Source organism: Nanorana parkeri, unplaced genomic scaffold (genome assembly GCF_000935625.1).
Source record: "Nanorana parkeri isolate BGI_ZX_2015 unplaced genomic scaffold, ASM93562v1 scaffold184, whole genome shotgun sequence".
NCBI classification, from domain to species: Eukaryota; Metazoa; Chordata; class Amphibia; order Anura; family Dicroglossidae; genus Nanorana; species Nanorana parkeri.
Genome location: NW_017306452.1, coordinates 13,920 through 29,974, shown reverse-complemented (window position 1 = coordinate 29,974; position 16,055 = coordinate 13,920). Strand labels below are relative to the sequence as shown.

The 16,055-nt window shown below is 42.8% G+C and overlaps 1 protein-coding gene across 1 annotated transcript in view; it reads right to left on the bottom strand.

The window, feature by feature from the left end:
- Positions 1-5,894: 5,894 nt before the first annotated feature.
- SDHAF3 (succinate dehydrogenase complex assembly factor 3) overlaps positions 5,895-16,055 on the bottom strand; it is a 22,196-nt gene continuing 12,035 nt past the window's right edge. The window contains exon 2 of the mRNA XM_018555128.1: positions 5,895-6,112. Within this exon, the coding sequence (XP_018410630.1) occupies positions 5,906-6,112 (207 nt within the window). The 3' untranslated portion in view covers positions 5,895-5,905. The remainder of the gene's footprint in view (positions 6,113-16,055) is intronic.

Genomic DNA, 16,055 nt, shown 5'->3' with positions numbered 1-16,055 from the left:
GTGGCTCCGTCGGCTAACGAAGGGAAGGTGGGAGGAGTCCGGTGACGTCAATGTCCGTGACGGCTAACAAAGGGGAGAGGAGTCTAGTGACGTTGATGTCTGTGACGTCACCGGACTCCTCCCCCCTTCGTTAGCCGACGGAGCCACTTGGGCTGGTGAGTTTGCCCAAGAAACTTTCTGCATGAGCGCCAGCCAAGGCATTGGCCTATACACATACAGCTCAGCAATGAAGTAATAAAATGAACTAGGATCACACTAATCCAGCACGTTATTATTCTGAGTTGCCCCACTCAAGCGGCGGCCATATTGAGTGGGGCACGTGAGATTAATAACGTGCTGGATTAGTGTGATCCTAGTTCATTTTATTACTTCATTGCTGTGCTGTATGTGTATAGGCCAATGTAGTTGGATCTGTATGTGCGTTATAATTAATCGAAATTAATCGATTTAAAAAAATTTCGATTAATCGAACCCGAAAATTTTAATCATTACCAGCCCTACTTTAAAATGAACCTTGATTCAAAAATCAATTAGATACTGTCCTCAGAGACCGTAACATACAGGGGTACAGGTACACTTAAAAACTAAGACCACACAGGGACTCGTGTACACACACACACACACACACACACACACAAAGGTTGAACTTGATGGACCTGTGTCTTTATTTAACCTCAAATACTATGTAACTATATGTAACTATGCATGTTTTTTTTTAAGTGGAATTAAACTGTAATGGGGGGCAGCCAGCATTTGGCATAATGTGAGAATATGCCCAGCATACTTTTGAATTCAGAATGATTAACTTTCATTGACTTTCTAAGGCCAGTCCTAAACATATCGCCTATATAAGGAGTAGAGATGTTCAGATACCAGTGCCAATACTTGGCATTTCAACGAGAACTCCCAGGGTTGCAGCGGTTGCAGCTGGGACCGGGCTCTGGCGCTCCACCACTATTCTGAAATCATTAGTCTGTATTGTTTTAGAAAAACTATCACATGACAATATACAAAAATGTATCAGTACTTGTACTCGCAAAAAACTGGTATCGGTGCATCCCTTTATATACTGTATGTTTATAAAAACAAAATCATTCAATAAAACAGAGATGTACAAATCCCAGGAGCTCCGTGTGCTCCTTACACATGACAGCTGCCTCCTAACTTTTGAATTTTTCTTTAGTCCAGTCTTGGAGCTTGAAAAGTATCTGTACGTGTACTTGTACCGAGTACGGTACTGGGTATCTGAACATCACTAATAAGGGCAGTTTAGTAAATTAAGAAAAAAAATTAGCATTTTTCTTTTCTTTTTTATAGACATTGTATATCCAGATACAAGTAAAACAACGACAATGAAATTTGACATGTAATTGTTACAATACTTTTAACCCAGTAAAATCCTTCTCTTGTTCCCCATCTCACAATGAAACGATTATCTCTGCTTTGTGCCATTTCGGAAAGCAGGTCCAATTGACATGCAAATGAACGAATCTCAAGCTGGTGTAATTAAGAGGATTAATGATATTGATTCCCTGTCCACTAAATACTTTAATGGCAGATGCTTTTAGACGTGGAAATAATTATGTGATTATACAGTCTCATCCGGCCGAACGAATCCAACATTTCAATCTTGCATTAAAATATGGAGATATGATCGTTTTTATCGGTAGAAGGCAATTTGCAGCTTCCTGGGCGGTGAAGAGGAACTGATATCGAGCAGAAAGTAATGAATTCTGGGACCCTAAAGTCTATGTAAACACCAACTACGAACTTCTCTTATTTGATCCCTTTTAATTATGGCTCATGCACATGGATGTGGACGCATTTTATGCATCTATACAATGTACAGTCTATATGTGTATCAATGAGAGCATATTATGGACAAAGTCATGTGTTTTTTATGCAGGATTTTGAGGCAAACATCTGCCAGATCCTGCGTGGACAATCAATATTTTATTTAGGCCGTGTGCATGATGCCTTAAGGTGCCCATATACCTTACGAATATCGGCCGATTTTTGTATGCGATCGCGTTTTTGTCCTAGATTGATGGGCAGTGTACAACCGCAAATACTGTACAATCGATCGACTTTTGACTAACCAGCAGGTTAGAAAACTTTGGTCGATCGTACGATTTTCGCAAGGTTGGTGGCATTTCCGTACGATTTACGCTGCACATGCGCAGACGAAAATACATGCGGTTGATTACCGCAATTCGTCCAGGTGCTTTCTTCTAATTACAGCGGATCCAACCCTGCGATAATCGGCACAGGATGGGGCCGTCGTACGAAAATCGTATGACGGTCTGATCATCGGACGAAAAGTGTCGTCGGATGATCGCAGGGTGTATGGGCAGCCTTAGTCTGTTAAATATCCAACTGAAACTATTGGACTTTATTGCAGGATTATGAGCCCTGCCCACATTACCTCTATATACTATAAAACACCTACACACTATTTTATGTAGAAGAAGAGAGAGGGAGGGAGGTGTTCTGTATTCCTAACACTCCCTACACTAGGGTGACAATGCTGATCCTCCATAGATACAGTACAGTAGATGAATGCTGTCACCCTAGGACTGGAAGGGTGTTACTGGAAGGATTATCAGGAGAAAAGGAAAAACAGCCTGAGAAAGGATGGATAAAATGCATTGTGGGTGAATTGTGGTGTGGGAAATTTGTGCAGTGGGAGGGGCTTCAAACTTGAATGTACTCACTTTGTACACGGTAACATATGCCGCAGTCCTTGTACCCACAAAATATGCTATAAGTCCTGTGCCACAAGCCAGACTAACAGACACATACAAATCGCAGTGCTATCATTTGTAAAAAAAAAACAAAACCCATACACATCCAAAGCTCACCTATGCATTCCCCCTCATCCATAGCTCACCTTTGCACCCCCCCTCCTCTGTACCCCCCATCCATAGCTCACCTAACCCCTTTCACGCCACCCCATCCCCAGCTTACCTCTGCACCCCCCACTGCTCACCTCTGTACCCCTCATCCATAGTTCACCTCCACCCCATCCACCTCTCAATCCCTCACAGCTCCCCTCTGTACCCCTCATCCATAGCTCACCTCTGCATCCCTCATCTACAGGTCACCTCTGCTCCCCCACCATACACATTTTACCTCTGTACCTATCATACATAGCTAACCTCTAGCCCTCCACCCCATACTGGTCCGCATCTTACCTCTGCACATTATCCTTATAGTGAGACAACCTGAAACGTTTGCCTCATTCAGGGGGCAGAAGGCAGAGGAGCATGTTGGCAGTGCTTGCCACCCCCTTCTTTAGTACAAATAAGTAGTGCATGCCCTGCTCATATGTACCGAGTGCTGCTGGGGCCGTCAGACATGTTGCTTCAAGGCAGCCCCAGCTTTAAATGTATAATTTGTGGAGGTGGCCCATAATGCCCCAGCTCCTCAGCACTACCCCTCTAGACTTTCCTGCCAGTTGTAGCGATTGACCACTTCGGGCTAGTTCACACCTTAGCAGTGCTGGGGCTGAGAAGGCTGCATGGAGACAGAGCAGGCAAGCAGGTAGCAGGGGAGGGCTTGTATTCTTGTGAGTGTGCTTCCATTTTTATTTCTAAGTCCAGTGTGTTGCTATGTCCTAAGTCCAGTGCCTTACTAAGTCCTGAGTCCAGTGCCTTACTAAGTCCTGAGTCCAGTACCTTACTAAGTCCTGAGTCCAGTACCTTACTAAGTCCTGAGTCCAGTACCTTACTAAGTCCTGAGTCCAGTACCTTACTAAGTCCTGAACATTACTAAGTCCTGAGTCCAGTACCTTACTAAGTCCTGAGTCCAGTACCTTACTAAGTCCTGCACATTACTAAGTCTTGAGTCCAGTGCAATACTAAATCCTGAGTCCAGTACCTTACGAAGTCCTGAACATTACTAAGTCCTGAGTCCAGTGCTCTGTTGCGGGTCACCACAACTTGGCAAATGTTACCAAGGGGTCCCGGCCCTAGAAAGGTTGAGAGCCGCTGCTCCATAAGCTATGTTGTGTGTTCCATAGCTGTGACTACAATGTATATGTTTAACAGTTGCTCATTGCTGTGTTGTTTGTAACTGTTTAACTCCTTCGTGACTGACGACGTACAGTGTACGTCGCCAGTTTCTTCTTCCAGGTATGCTCAGACAAAGTGATAGCTCCCCGTCTACTATCAATACTCTCCCTACTCTAAAAATAAAGTTTTTATTATCTATTATTACAGTTATTTATAGAACGCCATCAATTTACGCATCATTCATATGTCGCCATGCATGCCTCCTTCAGCGCACATCTGTGCAAATATAAACATTTTCCTCTAATTTGTTAAGCTGATTTCAAGTAGAAGATATTACTGTCAATGACAAGCTTCCTGCACAGTCTGTAAAACCATGACAGCGGTTGTCAGCAGGGCAGCGGAGAAAGACGTCCATGAGCAGAGAACGTTACATCTTATCTAAAAGGGGGAAATGATCTGTAATGTGACAATATGGCTCTGCGTCATTATTAGGATTATTTTGACATGTGCGTTATACCCAACAATGGAAGAATAAGTCAAGTTATATTTTTTTCCAAGAACTCTTTTTGCCTCAACATTAAATTCTGTTAGTTGGAACAAATCAATGTGAAGCCGATATTAACAGCGGCCAATCAGGGGGCTACGAGATGAAGGAAGACATCCAATTAGTTGTGAATTGGATGCCAAAAGTAACAATTTCACTAAACTGGAAGAACCATTTTTATTTCAAGCTGGATTCAGACCACTTTAGCGCATGTTTACGCAAACAAAATGCACTTGAGTTTACCTACGTGTCAACTCAACATGCGAGCTGTGTTTAACCCTTCTACTGCATCAGTGGCAGTAGCAGTATGTAAATGAACTCATGCCCATAACAGCAGCCATGAGTTTGTTTACTTTTCCAGAACATCCATCTGATCGCTTGTAGGGTGCTTCTCCTCCATCTCTCCTGTGAAGTATGAACCTGGAAACGCTCAGTTTCCAGCACTCCCAGGTTCAGGTCCATCAACTCTTGGCACGGAGAGCCGGGTAAAACAGCAATCAAGGATGCTATGCCCTCTAGCAGCGTTGCTTGAGTGCAGGGGTGGCATCAGAAGATCCCTGATGTCTCCATAAAAAGTACCTGTCACTCAAAAAAGTAAAATGTGTTATTACATAGGGGGCTTATCAGTAAAAAAATAATGTAAAAAAAAAAAAAAAATTTAAATGCACACGTGTATATAAACAACCATGCAACACATGTTGGGTATGGCTGAACACACCTGGAATGAGAGAAAAACTTCTAGGGCCATCATTTATGGTAACCATGTTGTAAGTTGATGGCTTGCATAGGCTTTTAAACCATCGGGGTCTATTCACTAAGCTGCTGAGGGCAGCCGAGTGAATGACCGATCTGAAGTGAAGTTATACGGATAGGCTTCCCTGAAGAGATGAGTCTTAAGGGATCGCCTAAAGGCAGTCAGAGTGGGAGATAGACAGACAGGTTGGGGTAAAGAGTTCCAGTGGATGGGAGAGACTCTAGAAAAGTCCTGGAGGCGAGCATGGGAGGAGTTGAGGAGAAAGTTGGAAAACAGAATAAATGAGTTTTTTTATTTGAAATGTGCTTTGATAATTTTTTTTAAATATTTTTGAAAATCTGACTAGTCAATTGGCTAGCACAGCCCCCTCCCAAGCAGCCTTCTTAGTCGTTTTGTATGTCAACAGAAGGGAGGCTGTTACAGGTAAATAACATGTCTACAATACATTAAATGCACATATCATCTTATGGGAAGACTTTTGCTGAAATCAGCGGTCTGGCACCATTCATTTTCTGTGAATTCCAGCAATTATCTTTAATAATGAACACACAAAAAAAATCATTTTGCAGAGTAGAAGTTTTTCTTCCGTGCAGTCTATGTCTTCTGTCCAGAATCTTCAGCCACCTCAAACTGTCGCTTTGGTTTAGTGGCCTCCTGCATGAGTTCGTGTAACTGTCCGATCTGCTCTGCATTTAATAAATCAAGTTTTTCTTCTGACAGGCTGGCTCCGTACTGCATCCCTTTTGTCTCTGGATTATGGAGACTGGACTTGGCTTGTTCCCAAAGCACCGCAGCATAATTCTAGGAAATAAAAGACAGGCCAGTGACTTCAGTATATATAGAAAAGGTAACGCATCAAGAAAATAAAAGATCTGTCAAAGAAATGCAATTTAGAAGCAAACCTGTCACAAAGCTGGGCAGCTCAACGCAAGCCTGGGATGGAAGTGTGCATCGGCACAGGTTCCCTTAAGTGAAATTTGCCAAATAACAAGAAGATACAAAAATACAAGAAACTAAAATTTTACGGGAATCTTGACTTTTCCTGTAATAGTCGAACTTGGCCCTGCCCCTGCCTACCTTCACAATGTTTCTATTGGTTAAGGAAACTGCATATTAAATTAAAGGCAAAAAACGAGTAGGGATGAGCTCGGGTTCAAACTGAACCCGAGCTCACCCGAAACTGGAAGGAAGCCACAAGCGGCGGCAATACTGAGTGGGGCAACTCAGATGAATAACATCCTGCATTAGCCTGACCCTAGTTCATTATTCTACTTTATTGCTGTGTAGTACGTGTATAGGGAAATGGCAAGGGTGGCGCACGTGCACTACATCCTTCTCCACCAAACCTCTTACTTCTAACTAAACCGGAAGTCAGGTCGTTGGAGATCTCAACGAGTTGGAACTTTCGATAGAACACCGTATCAGCTAAGGGGCATGGAAAGGGGAGGGATGCTGAAGACATCACTGACCTTATATAGCCAGATGGCCATATTTGTTCAAAGGCATTAACCTAATATGGCCTTTTAAAGGTCTATGATGTCACCTGCAACCCCCTTTGTTTATGTGCAGCTGCGGGAGAAGGAATGCCAAATGTTGCAGTACTGTCTACTTCCTTCCGGGTTCAGATGAGCTCGGCCTTAATGATGTGGTTTAGGAGACAGGAAGGCTAAGCTTGGCTCTTGCGGCAAAAGTATAGAGTAATTAATAACGTCAGCTTCTTATCTGCCGATTTGTTTTTGATCACATTCTCACAATGAACAACTTTATGCAGAATTTCAGTATGGAAACCAGTTATGTAAATGTCAGCTCCCCCCACCTCCAAAATACAGAAAATATGTCCTCTGGCAGGAAGTATTATAAATACATCGTTTAATTTACCCTCTGCTTAGTAACATAAAGAATTCCACTCAGGCACAAACACAGCAAAACAAACATATATTTGGAAAATGATGATTGCTGAAAAAAATACCCTGACAGGCAGTTCAGTGACTGTGTCCATCTGCTCTAACAAGGGAGGTGCTGACAAAATGACATGAATTTTTTATAGGATGTTGCTATTTGCAGATCCTGTTTGTTACAGTTACTCACCAGAAAACACGTAATGGATGGAGGTGTAAAGAAAAAAAAAACAATAGTAAGTTAAAGCTGAAGTCCATCGGAATCGTAAGTCAAATGTATGTACTTAAGACCCCCAATTTAGGTAAATGTTTTTTACCCTAAAGCTGAACTCTGGTCAGCTGATAAAAATCTTGCTTCCTCCTTGCTGGACAAATGGTCCCCCCAAACCCACTCCTCTCACGTACGGTGCAGGATCAGCAGTCCGGCATTGTACATGTGGACATCGAGGGCCTGTTTACATGCCAGGGTTGGAGCGGGAGCAGAGAAGAGCTCTGGATGAGGGATAAGGTAAGATGTCTCCAGCAGCACCAACATCCTAACATACATAGCAGCCGGGAGTTCGTCTATCTTTTTTACATTAAAATCGGCCTCCTTGTAGAAGTGATTTGGGCAGCCGTAATGTCACTTGATCATTTCCTCATGTACAATAATGTGCTGCCCACCCGCCATATGTCCCAGGATTACTTGTCCCTCCTGGGTGCCGGGACCTCGGTGGAGGGTGTCAGGATAGAGAGTGATTGAAGATCGGTGAACATCTGTGTGCTAAACATCCCTGTGAAGGCTGAACATGGAAGCGTTCAGCTCTGAGCACTTCTGGGTTCTGAGAAGTCAATCTCCGGCTGCTCTGGGCACGGTAAAAAATGAATGCGCTGTGCTCGACTGGCTTAAACAGAGTGCAGGGGTGACATTAGTGGGTCTATAAATAAGAACAAATCTTATTTATTTTTACTTTTGGAGTTACTTTACCTGACATGATATGCAGATCAAAAGGTCATCTCTTTATTCTGAAGATATATGGAACACAGGAAACACAAAGTAACCATGTTACTTTTTACTCTCTATCTTGAGTCTGAGCGGTTTTATAAACACTGTTGAGATGGTCTGTTTTCTGACAGCAGTAGCTGTAAAGCTGCTGTATAACACAGTTGTTGTTTTGACACCCGGGAATTGCTGGCAAATATGGCACGGAAGTGGCAGCGGAGGTAAAAAAAAAGCTATGTACGCCATGTGTACTGTAATGGATTTTGTACGGACCATATCTCGCACACTCAATGCCCACAACTAGACAATGATCTGTTAATGATTCGGGTCTTTGATATCTGCCTGGAGTTCAGCTTTAATTTTCCCCATACAAGTTGCTACATCATATTTCCTGTTGAAATGTTGCTAGCTAATGTCATGTAGTACCACACTGTGAGTTTTTCCTCATAGCGATGTTCCAATTTCTTTACGCGCCATGCGTTCATCACTGATGTGTGTTATTTAATGTAGCATCCCGAGTTCCCCAACACCGACACCTCTGTCCTACCCCCTTCCAAATATAATGATCCTACTTGGCAGGTCTGGCATCATAATGTCACAGAAAGGGCATACGCTGTACAGGAGTGTAGTCGTGTTCATCCACCACAGCCACATACAGTTATAATGGTAAAACGCCTTATGAAGCCTTGGAAACTCTGAGGCTTCAGATGAACTAGGCAGCTGGGAAACACAGATGAAAGTCAAAAGACATATTTCAGTGGAGACTAAAAAAACTTAAATTGACTTTGTCATGTCCTTAAAAGATGACTAGGATTCCAAAAATACCTACAAAAAGAGGAAAAGACTTCCAGAAAATAATCATCTTTACACAGCAGTCCTGTCAGTGGAACTGCCCCCATTCCTGGCTTTTAGAAGTTATGTCTTTCCAAAATTGAGATTTCCATGTTTTGAAAGATGCCTGGTATATCTCTTGAGGGACTTATTGGTGACATTTCTGCGCTGAGTTCCCAGATACTGTACACTGAGTGGCCAGTTTATTATGACCACCTGACGCTTGTAGGCAAATTAGCTATAATTTGGCGCTGAAGTTGCTAGAGGGCCAGACCATTATAAATAGGGAAGCGGGTTGGTTACCACGACAGTAGAGGGATTTGTTTCTGAAGATACGGGGAAACAACACGATTTAACAGCCTTTGAACGTGGGATGATTGTTGGCGCTCGGAGCATGGAGCGAGTATCAGCAAAACAGCAGAATTTGTTAAATTATCAAGAGCAGCTGTTGTTAAAGTGTTTAAAGACCGGACTGTCAGCCGAAAATCTGGGTCTGAACGTGCGAATTGTGGCCGTCGGCGACTAGTCAATGTTAGGGCAGAACGGAGAGTGGCAAGACTGGTACAAGACAACAGAAGGGCAACAGTGCCGTGTCAGATTCCTCGCATCACCTTTCAACATCTCGTGGAGTCACGAGGTGGCCCAACGAAGTACTGATGGGGTGGTCATAATAATCTGGCCACTCAGTGTATATACAAGATAGATGCGCCAACACGCCCCGTCTCCGGCATGAGTAGTAAGGGCACCGTCACTCAGAATTCATTAGAAATTCATCTTCTGCTGAGCAGCATGGACGAACAGAAGTGGAGCAAGGGGCAGGGGCAGATAGCTCAATAACCACAGTATTAAGCAAAACTAATCAAGTGCTACTTGCACTTTTTCCCCTGGAGAGATTTAGGTAACAGGGAATATTATAGTGATACTTCTTTACCCTATTAATTCATATAATTCATATACACCAATTTCATTATAAAGCAATGTTTTGTAAAAGTGTTGGACTTTCTCAGATAAAGAATAGAATCTAAAACTTGCACATTACTATTATTAAGTGGTAGAGCATTGTCTGTAGTACCTCGGACAGCAGAGTGCATGTAATACTGGAACACAGGTCATCTTAAATCAAATCACGGTCACAAACGATGCACATTTCAGAGGTGGAAGCCAATAACCCAGAGGGAGAAATTTAATGCAGGCTTAAGTGATCTTTCAGACAGCAATTAGAGTAATTAGTGAGGTGCAGGATGACAGTGCAGTATGGGCTGCCAGCACAGAGTTACTTACAAGTCTGAATTATGACAACTGGGCAAAAGTGCAGCTACTGTTTCTAGTGACCAGAGTCCTCGTACCAAATGAGAAATTAATCTTGAGCGCAAAGAAACCCACTCAACCCTCAAACCTTCTTTGGGGTTTGTAACAGAGAATGCCTTCTTCTCCGTGTAAGTGTAACTATAACTTAAGCTAACAACACAGCTATCCATATCGGTTCTTCAAAATGTCTTGAATCAATGCAGTGGTGGCAAACACACTTGAGACCAAGCAGGACCCTTAAATCCCAATTGATCTCTCAGTTTAAATCAGCTACAGTTACTAACAGTGCATCAAAGCAAAATGTTTTAATGTCAACAGTTAATTTTCTTTCTAAAGCAGCCACAGCCTGAGTAGAAAAGCCTGTTGTCTGTCAGCATGCTGCAGAGAAAGACCCTTACTGTGTGGAGAAGCAGTGGTCTCTGTGGTCTCTTTGCCAAGGTCTGACATGTTACCCCACCCCATTCTTCCCTTCTCGGGTTATTTAAACTCAAAGTTCAGTTGGGCTTGAAAGCACACCCGAAATCCAAAGTACACTGCCTCAATCCCACCAATCACTTCTTCAGTTCCAATGAGTGTCAGGAACATACTTGGCATTTATATCCCCAGATGTAGCACAGACACCTTAATCCAATCACAATGGAATGTGTAGATATTGATTGTCCATGAACAGGATGGGAGGTGTGAAAAATGTGGAATCACCCTGTTCTACTTAATTGATACAATCCTTGCTGACAAAACATCTGCATAGGTCTTAATCCTTCAATTTTCATGGCAAAATGTGTGAATTATCAAAATTTCTGGGGAAGAGATGAAAAGCTGGCAGCACATTGGGTTCCACTGGGAAAGTTCTTTGAAGCTTGTACCACATCACTAGAGTCCTGCCCAAGGTCCACCCAGGAGGCACACCAGTGGTACATACTTCAATAAACGATCCTAGTGGAATCTTGTCTGTGGCCAGCTGTTCTGCTGTTTATATGAGCTCATATTGGAGTGAGGACATGCTCCCAGCAGCAAGCACCCAGCTCATTTCTTTCCTGAGCCGTGGAGGAGCGGCGCTTCTTTTGAATGTTCTCCTTGCACCGGGGAAAAGATGTTAAAGGGCCCCCAGTCCTGTTCAGGGATGGTTGTTCCAGTTTGATAGCCTCTTTCATGTCTATTGTGAACCCATTGTCCTGTCTTTCCAAAATGTGCATTTCACTGTCCTTGAAAAGTAGGGATGTCCAGATACCAATTCAGATACCAGTGCTGATACTTGGCATTTTCATAAGAACTACCAGGGTGGCAGCTGAGACCTGGCTCTGGCGCTCCACCACTGTCCTGAACTCATTAGTCTGTATTGTTTGAGAAAAACTGTCACATGACAATAAACAAAAATGTGTCAGTACTTGTACTGGAAAAAATAGTATCAGTGGATCCCTAATATATATACACTGAGTGGCCAGATTATTATGACCACCTGACTTTTGTAGGCAAATTAGCTATTATTTCGCGCTGAAGTTGCTAGAGGGCCAGACCATTATAAATAGGGAAGTTTGAAAGAATATCTCTTCTCATTAAGATGTATGAAAACTGCAGAGTCCTAACCTGTAGAATTTGCAACCCTATGTTGGGCCATTTGTTTGTTGAGATGTTTTTATTGTCTCCCCAATCTTCTGTTCTTTGTTTTCCTGAATTTGCTCTTAAACAATGTGCGTTTTAAACTCAGCTTTAGCTCCTCTTTAACCTACCGTTACCCAATCCCCCCCGAGTTCAAAGACCTTACAGCATAATAGTGTTACACGTATCTACTTGCATGAGCAAACTCATATTTTTTTGTATACTGAATATTCACGCTATGTTCTTTGTCTAGGCACCGAGGTGAACGCGTACTAAATTCCTCTCCTTACTTTTCTCTTATTGTTTTACCTAAAACGGCACACCGGGGGTCATTAAAAACCATGCGCTTCCATATAACAAAATCCTGATACCCGCTATGGGGTGTCATGTTTATTTATAAGAGAAGATAACTAGCAAGATTGTTGAGCTGGTATGCAATGAATTATAGAGCCGGTTTAAACCTTCGACAACCTCGGAGCCAATCCACCAAAGTACTATTTACAGGGAAGACGTCTGAGCAGCTTGTGAAGAAAATATTAAAACTGAGAGGATGAAACATTAGACTGATCTGTAATACGACGGGAAGGCTTTCAGGCGATCTATCGGCAACAATGTTACATGCTGCTCTCTTAAAACTACAATAAGCCTCTTCTGTATATTAATTCTCAATCCAATTAATTTACTTTATCAGTAATGTAAGACAAAGCACTGTTTGCTACACATACACTATATTGCCAAAAGTATTGGGACACACATCCAAATCGTTGGATTCAGGTGTTCCCTACACCTCCATGGCCACAGGAGTATAAAATCACGCACCTAGGCATGCAGACGCTTCTACAAACATTTGTGAAAGAATGGGTCGCTCTCAGGAGCTCAGTGAATTCAAGCGTGGTACCATGACAGGCTGCCACCTGTGCAAGATGTCCATCCGTGAAATTTCCTTGTTACTAAATATTCCACGGTCAACTGTTAGTGGTATTATAACAAAGTGGAAGCAACTGAGAACAGCAGCAACTCAGCTACGAAGTGGTAGGCCACGTAAAATGACAGAGCGCGGTCAGCGCATGCTGAAGCGCACAGTGCGCACCAGTCGCCAACTGTCTGCAGAGTCAACAGCTACAGACCCCCAAAGTTCGTGTGGCCTTCAGATTGGCACAACAACAGAGAGCTTCATGGAATGGGTTTCCAAGGCCGAGCAGCTCCATCCAAGCCTTACATCACCAAGTGTAATGCAAAGCGTCAGATGCAGCGGTGTAAAGCACGCCGCCACTGGACTCTGAGTTTGGCGGTTGCCAGGAGAACGGTACTTGCCTGACTGCATTGTGCCAAGTGTAAAGTTTGGTGGAGGGGGGATTATGGTGTGGGATTTGGCCACTTAGTTCCAGTGAAGGGAACTCTTAGGGCATCAAACCTTGTGGACACCCTTCCCAGAAGAGTTGAAGTTGTTATAGCTCCAAAGGTGGGTCAACTCAATATTGAACCCTACAGACTAAGACTGGGATGCCATTAAAGTTCATGTGCATGGCAAGGCTGGCGTCCCAATACTTTTGGCAATATAGTGTACATTTGGTTAACGTAGCTGGTGTTGCATCTTTTCTTTCCTTTGGGCAACTGCTTAAAGCTGTACTCCAGTCTTCTCTTCAATCTTGTAAGCCCATACGTGTACACCCAAATAGTCACAGTACTCAATTAGCACCAAGCACGGGCTCATCACTGTTCCACAGGCCAAGTGAAAAAGGCCTGTGTAAGCTTCAACGTAGCCTGGAATAAGATTCCTCCCTTTGTTCCCCATGTGACAGCCCCTGTGTCTGGCTATTGGCTGTTCGGGCAGCTAGTGCCACATTGTGGGAAGAAGGTGAATGTTCTTCCATACCCAGAAGCAATGCTTATTTCACTACCAGCAGGCAAATAAGCAGTCCATAGCAGGGGTGGGCAAACTCCGGCCCTCCAGCTCTGGTGAAACTAGAAAGCCAATGATGCATCTATCTTTGCGAGTAATGTCTGTGGCTGTGAGAATCTTGCAATGCCTCATGGAGTATGAAGTTCCACAACAGCTGGAGGGCCGGAGTTTGGTCCACAGGAAAGGTAAGGATCTGATGGGGTGAATCCAGTGAACATTCTTTTTCCTGACACCATGCCTATTCAGGGAAAAGTGACAGTTTCAGTGTACAGCCCACCCCCTGACCCCTTTATACCTCTCCAGACCTTCCACAACCACTCATTACTTTTGTGGCTACCACTGCCAAAATACCAAGTACTGCCAGCTATGGCATACTCCAATGAAGCAATGCCCACACCAAATGGTCAAACACTAGGCTCTTTCACAACTTCGTGGGTGATGTCACTGCTCTCTCTGAGCCCCAACACTGGGTATTTTTGTGTTGGCTGCGACATAGGAAGGAGCGGTGAGGGATTTCTTGTGAGGTGAATACATAGAGCTCAGGGGAAGGGTAATACACTGACACTTTCATTTTGACCTGAATGTGCAAGGTGACCGTGTCTCTTCAGAGCAGGATGGCATTCAAATGTGAAGTTAAAACAATTCTACACAATGCTGGACATTATTAAAGTCTGCAGTAATGTTTTAAATACTTATCATTCCTAGAAAAACAATCGTGATCGGTCCAACGTTTGTCTAGTGACCAAAAGCCTTGGGGTTGGGTCACATGATATCTACTGAAGAGAAGGTACTGCCATTCTGAAATCATGTGACCCTCTGCAGTACCTTCTCTAACAATGGTCATTGTTTCAGATGTTCTATTGCACTTTATCAATGTCTTCAGGACCTTTAATACAGCTTCCACCTTTGAGAAAGGTCCTCTTTAGGATTTCCGTATATACAGAGCTGCTCTTTTTATTCATTCAGTAATGTCAGGAGAAAGCATTTAGAAAAGTCGATAACAGAAATGCAATGAAACGAGGAACTAGTATTTGATAAAACTAACTCCGTACAATGAGCTGCAAGAGACAGGAACACTTTATCGCAGGCTTTAAGCATTATGTGAAATAACATACATTTATTGGTGGAGAATCTCTTTGGATTCTCTGCCCCCTAAACAATTCATTCGATTCAAAGTGCTGCTTTTTTTTTTTAAAGGTCATGTTACAATAAAACCCGTAGGAGACTCTTATTGAATTTCATCGCATGCTGGAGTCATGCCTGGAAAATGACATATATTTTCACTGCGGCATTACTACTTATAAAAGGGATTCTTTTTTTTTATTTTGATCATAAGGAACCTTTATGCTTTTTCTGGCATTATAAGTGTAACTCTGTTGTTAAAGCCGAACTAAAAACTTTCCCAAAAGAATAATTTTAGTATTAGTTTAGTAATACATGCAGTCCCTGGGTTACGAACAAGATAGGTTTGTTCTTAAGTTGAATTTGTATGCAAGTTGGAACAGGTACATTTTTTAAGTGTAGTTCCAGCTAAAAAAATGTTGTTTTTATTTTGGATAGCATAGGGAAGGGTAACCCCCTGTAAAGTTTGTGTTGCTGTCTGTGCCCCTGTTCAGAAGATTTCACCTCACTTTCTGTCCCTGTGACAATTGGATTTTGAAAATGTTGGGTTGTCATGGAAACAAGGATAGGTGATAAAGCTTCAGTGGAGGCACCTTTTTCCCATGACCAACTCTTACAGGAGTGAATTTCCCTTCCTAGGGGTAGATTTCCTCTCACTTCCAGTTGTCTCAAGGACAGGAAGTGAGATTAAATCTTTCTAATGAGGATACAGACAGCAGTAAAAACATCACAGTGACCTGGAAGAAGAGGCGGGCACCCCTCGCCTGAACATCTAACAAGAGCCAACTTCCTGTAATGTACATATAGTACTACGAACCACACCCAAAAAGGCGGGCACTCCTTGTCGGCACGAGCACGGTAGCATTACAACTACCCCTGCTGTACAGTAATAGCCTCCGTTTGTAAGTAGGAGTCGTATGTAAGTAACTCGGGGACTGCCTGTAGTTTTGAAGAGCACTGGAAGTAGAACAAGATGGCACTATTTGTTGATATTAATAATATTTATAAATTATTTGATATTTTTTTTTTCCACATTTTCTCTCCCTGTTCACATTTGTAGACTTTTTTCTATGATCTTCTATATATTTTTTTACTCTTCCTCCC